The sequence below is a fragment of the Rhinopithecus bieti genome, unplaced genomic scaffold (genome assembly GCF_001698545.2).
Source record: "Rhinopithecus bieti isolate Rb0 unplaced genomic scaffold, ASM169854v2 scaffold_75559, whole genome shotgun sequence".
Classification (NCBI taxonomy): Eukaryota; Metazoa; Chordata; class Mammalia; order Primates; family Cercopithecidae; genus Rhinopithecus; species Rhinopithecus bieti.
The window spans coordinates 217,934-223,599 of NW_016828162.1; the positions used below are offsets into that span (position 1 = coordinate 217,934).

General features: G+C 46.5%; 1 protein-coding gene across 1 annotated transcript in view; it reads left to right on the forward strand.

The window, feature by feature from the left end:
- The window catches only part of HSD17B14 (hydroxysteroid 17-beta dehydrogenase 14), a 23,783-nt gene that overhangs the window by 8,854 nt on the left and 9,263 nt on the right, over positions 1 to 5,666 (forward strand). The window contains exon 6 of the mRNA XM_017864297.1: positions 543 to 626. Within this exon, the coding sequence (XP_017719786.1) occupies positions 543 to 626 (84 nt within the window). The remainder of the gene's footprint in view (positions 1 to 542; positions 627 to 5,666) is intronic.

Here is a 5,666-nt window from a genome sequence, read left to right on the forward strand (position 1 = left end):
ACTGCATCTCTAAAATAAATAAATAAATAAATAAATAAATAAATAAATAAATAAACTCAGTCCTATATTAAAAAGGAAGAAGGTCCTGAACCTGCAGCCTGGGATACACTCCTATATTAATAATCTCCTCTATTAATAATCTCCTATATTAAAAAGGAAGGAGAAGGGTTGTTCACGGTGGCTCACACCTGTAATCCCAGCACTTTGGGAGGCCGAGGAGGGTGGATCACCCGAGGTCAGGAGTTCAAGACCAGCCTGGCCAACATGGTGAGACCCCGTCTCTACTAAAAATACACAAAAAATTAGCTGGGCATGGTGGTGTGTGCCTGCAATCTGAACTACTCGGGAGGCTGAGGCAGGAAAATTGCTGGAACCTGGGAGATGGAGGTTGTAGTGAGCCGAGATCGCACTACTGCACTCCAGTCTGGGTGACAGAGCGAGACTCCATCTCAAAAAAAAAAAAAAGTGAGGTATTTGGATTATTTGTTCTCCCCACCTCCAGCAACTGAGCAACTCACCAGAGCTGCCATTCACTGTGGCAGGAAAGCCTGGGGAGGGCGCTGTTGAGTATGAACTACCCGGTGGACGTCCTGGTGGGAATGGGCATTGGGCATGAGATCGTGGAGGTGGGGCTCTGGAGATAGCAGCTTGGAGCTGACCAGTTTGAGGCTGGAGGAACTCAGGGGAGCAAGAGTAGGCAAAGAGGGGAGAGGCCTGAGGAGCGGGCCCAGTGTCCAGGAAGCTTCAGGGGCTGACTCTGAGGTCGCATCTGAGATCCAGGTGAAATGCTCCCGGGAGGTTGGGCAATGCCCTGCTCAACTGGTGAACCCTGGCTCCTGTTCCAAACTTTTGTTCACTTTCTAGGATTAACCCAACACTAAAAATACCTCCACACATAAAACACACCTACACCTCAGCCCATGAAGAGTTAATATATGTATACATTTTTTCTTTCTTGTTCTTTTCTTTTCTCTTTTCTTTTCTTTTTTTTTCGAGATAGAATCTTGTTCCATCACCCAGCCTGGGGTGCAATGGCACGATCTCTGCTCACTGCAACCTCGACTACCTGGGCTCAAGCAATTCTCCTGCCTCAGCCTCCCGAGGAGCTGAGACTACAGGTGCCCACCACCACGCCCAGCTGAATTTTGTATTTTTTGTAGAGTTGGGGGTCTCACTATGTTGTTCAGGCAGGTCTCAAACTCCTAAGCTATAGCGGTCTGCCTGCCTCGGCCACCCAAAGTGCTAGGATTACAGGCGTGAGCCACTGTGTCCGGCCTATGTTTTTTCATTCACTGCCAACATTTTACAAGACGGATTTCACATAAACCACCAAATTTCTTGTTTCTCTTAGAGAGTTGGTCAAGTTGGTCAACAGGACCTGTGGGGCAGGGAGGCAGAAGTAACAAGTGGCTTGTTTGCCTCAATTCTCTGCCACTTCTTACGTGCAATGTCGTGCAAGTTACTCAGCATTTCTGCTCCTCTGTTTTCTCACCTGTAAAATGGGGCCAATCATGACAGGGTTGTTCTGAGGATTTAATGAGATTAAATACCTGTGAAATCCTTATCAATATTTATCATGCTGCAATCTCAGCACTTTGGGAGGCTGAGGTGGGAAAATCGCTTGAGCTCAGGAGCTCGAGACCAGCCTGGGCAACATAGCCCCAGACCCCATCTCAACCAAAACCAAACAAAATTAGCCAGACATGGTGGCACACATCTGTAGTCTCAGCTACTCTAGAGGCTGAGGAGGATCACTTGAGCCTAGGAGGTTGAGGCTGTAGTGAACTTTGTTTACGCCACTGCACTCCAGCCTGGGCAACAGAGTAAGACCTTGTCTCAAACAAAACAAAGCAAAAACAACTTGCTCTATCCATTGCCTCCTGCCATCCCCACCACCCAGATCATACAATTTTTTTTTTTTTTTTGAGATGGAGTCTCGCTCTGTTGCCCAGGCTGGAGTGCAGTGGTGCCATCTCAGCTCACTGCAGCCTCCACCCACTGGGTTCAAGCCGATTCTCCTGCCTCACCCTCCCAAGTAGCTGGGACTACAGGCACACGCCACCACACCTGGCTAGTTTTTGTATTTTTAGTAGAGATGAGGTTTCATCATGTTGGCCAGGCTGGTCTGGAACTCCTGACCTCAGGTGATCCGCCCGCCTCGGCCTCCCAAAGTGCTGGGAGGTGTGAGCCACCACGCCCAGCCCAGAGCCCAGATCATACAATTTTATCAGGAGGAACTTCATATGTACCATACCACCAGTGTATTAGAATCCTTTTTACTTTTATTTTGATATAACTTAAGACTTGCAAAATGTTCCTAGAATAGTACAGAGAATTCCTGTATAATGAAACTCCCCATTGTTCTTTTCTTTTTTTTTCTTTCTTTCTTTTTTTTTTTTTTGAGACAGAGTCTTGCTTTGTTGCCAGGCTGGCATGCAGTGACACGATCTCGGCTCACTGCAACCTCTGCCTCCTAGGTTCAAGCTACTTTCTTACCTCAGCCTCCCAAGTAGCTGCTGGGATTACAGGCATGTACCACCACACCCTCTAATTTTTTTTTTAGTAGAGACAGGGTTTCACCATGTTGGCCAGGATGATCTCAATATCCTGACCTCGTGATCCACCTGCCTCGGCCTCCCAAAGTTCTGGGATTACAGGTGTGAGCCACTGTGTCCGGCCCTTTCTTTCTTTCTCTCTCTCTTTCTCTCTCTTTTTCTCTCTCTCTTTCTTTTCCCTTCCTTCCTTCCTTCCTTCCTTCCTTCCTTCCTTCCTTCCTTCCTTCCTTCCTTCCTCCTTCCTTCCTCCTTCCTTCCTTCTTTCCTTCCTCTCTCCCTCCCTCCCTCCCTTCCTTTTTTCTTTCCTTCTTTCGTCCTTTCCTTTTCTTCTCAGGCTGGTGAGCAGTGGTGCCATCACAGCTCACTGCAGCCTTGAACTCTTGGGCTCGAGGGATCTTCCTGCCTCAACCTCTCAGCCTTCCGAGTAGCTGGGACTACAGGTACGTGCCACAGCACCTGACTAATTTTAATTTAGTTTCAGTAGAGAGGAGGTCTTGCTATGTTGCCCAGGCTAGTCTTGAACTCCTGAGTTCAAACTATCTTCCTGCCTTGGCCTCCTAAAGTGTTAGGATTACAGGCGTGAGCCACCACACCTGGCCTTCTTTCTTTCTTTTTTTCTTGACTTTTACTTGTGGTTCAATGTTTAACATTTATTTATTTATTTATTTGATGGACTCTCTCTCTGTTGCCCAGGCTGGAGTGCAATGGCATGATCTTGGCTCACTGCAACCTCTGCCTCCTGGGTTCAAGCCATTCTCCTGCCTCAGCCTACCAAGTAGCTGGGACTACAGACATGCACCAACACGCCCGGCTAATTTTTGTGTTTTTAGTAGAGACAGGGTTTCACCATGTTGGCAAGGCTGGTCTTGAACTCTTGACCTCAAGTGATCTGCCCACCTCGGCCTCCCAAAGCGCTGGGATTACAGGCGTGACCCATCATGCCTTACCTCAATGTTTAACATTTTTAAAAAATAAAAATAGGCTGGGTGCGGTGGCTCATACCTGTAATCCCAGCACTTTGGGAGGCCAAGGCTGCTGGATTGCCTGAGATCAGGGGTTCAAGACCAGCCTGGCTAACATGGTGAAAATGCGTTTCTACTAAAAATGCAAAAAAAATTAGCTGGGCATGGTGGCACATACCTGTAGTCCCAGCTACTCGGGAGGTTTAGGCAGGAGAATCACTTGGACCCAGTGAGGCCGAGGTTGCAGTGGGCTGAGATCGCGCCACTGCACTCCAGCCTGGGCGACAGAGCAAGACTTGGTCTCAAAAAAAAAAAAAAGAAAAGAAAAGAAAAGGAAAGAAAAATAGAGTAGTATAATAAATACTTATATGCCTATCATTTGTATTAGCATTTATTCACATTTTGTATATCATATATATGTGTGTATATACATAAATATATGTATTTCTTTTTGTCAAAGTATTATAAGTATATTACGACACCATGACAGTTGATTTCCAAACACGTTAGTAAGCATCTCCTAAAAATAAAGCCTTATAATTATTATTATTTTGAGATAGTGTCTTGCTCTGTCTCCCAGGCTGGAGTGCAGTGAAATGATCATGGCTCACTGCAGCCCCAACTTCCTAGGCTCAAGTGATCCTCCTACCTCAGCCTCTAGGTTGCTGGGACAACAGGCATGCACCACTACGCCCAACCAATCTTTTATTTTTTTGCAGAGACAGACTCTCACCATTTTGTCCAGGCTCAGGCCTTTTTTACATAAGAAAAATACCATTGTATCACCTAATACAATTAACAGAAATGCCTTAATACCATGTCATAGTTAACTCTATATAAACAGACCCAGAAGTTCCCAAATGTTTTATTATAGCTGATTTGTTCACACCAGGATCCTGACAACATCTGTGTATTGCATTTGGTTTCCCTGAGGACAAAGGTTTTTGTCTGCTTGTTCATGCACTTGTTGCAAAGAAATCTTGTGAACACTGTGTCGCTGCCATTATCACCATCGCTATTTCCATCATCATTACCATTGTTACCACCCTCATCATCATTCTCACGATCATCCTCACATCACCATTTTTACCATCACCACCATCACCATCACCATCATTACCACAATCATCATCATTACCACAATCAATCATCACCATCAGCATCGTCATCATCATCACCACTGTCATTACTACAATTACCATCACCATCACCACCATCATTGCTACAATTTACCATCACCGTCATCACCACCATCATTACCACAATCACCATCACCATCATCACCATCATCATCCTCACCATCATCCTCATCCTCATCATCATCCTTCTCACTATCCTCACCATCACCATCTTCATTACCACCATTATCACCATCGTACTCACCATCACCATCATGACCACCATCATCATCACCATCACCACCATTATCACTATCATCACCATCATTACCATCACCATCAAAATCCCTTAGAAGCTCTCTTTTTTCTCTTCTCTCTCAGCCATGTGACTTTGGAAGCTCTTTAAATGTTGATTCCGGGACCCCTGCCCAGATCCCTTGAATTAGAATCTCTAGGTCTTTGACCTTCCTGGTGGATTCTGATACAAGCCAAAGTTTGTGACTCCCTAGGCAAGGGAGAACCAGGGCAGGATTAAGGATATTTAGATAGTCAAGGAAAGGATACCTTGTGGAAAGGAGGGATCCACAGAAGGTGTTGGAGCACGGGGGTTTCGGTTGTAGTCTCTCAGAGCTGGATTGTTTCTTAAAGATCTATCCATTCTGGCCAGGTGCGATGGCTCACGCCTGTAATCCCAGCATTTTGGGAGGCTCAGGCGGGTGGATCACAAGGTCAGGGGTTTAGGCCAGGCACGGTGGCTCAAGCCTGTAATCCCAGCACTTTGGGAGGCCGAGACGGGTGGATCACGAGGTCAGGAGATCAAGACCATCCTGGCTAACACGGTGAAACCCCGTTTCTACTAAAAAATAAAAAAAAAAATTGGCCGGGTGAGGTGGCGGGCACCTGTAGTCCTAGCTACTCGGGAGGCTGAGGCAGGAAAATGGCGTAAACCCGGGAGGCGGAGCTTGCAGTGAGCTGAGATCCAGCCACTGCACTCCAGCCTGGGCGACAGAGCGCGACTCCGTCTCAAAAAA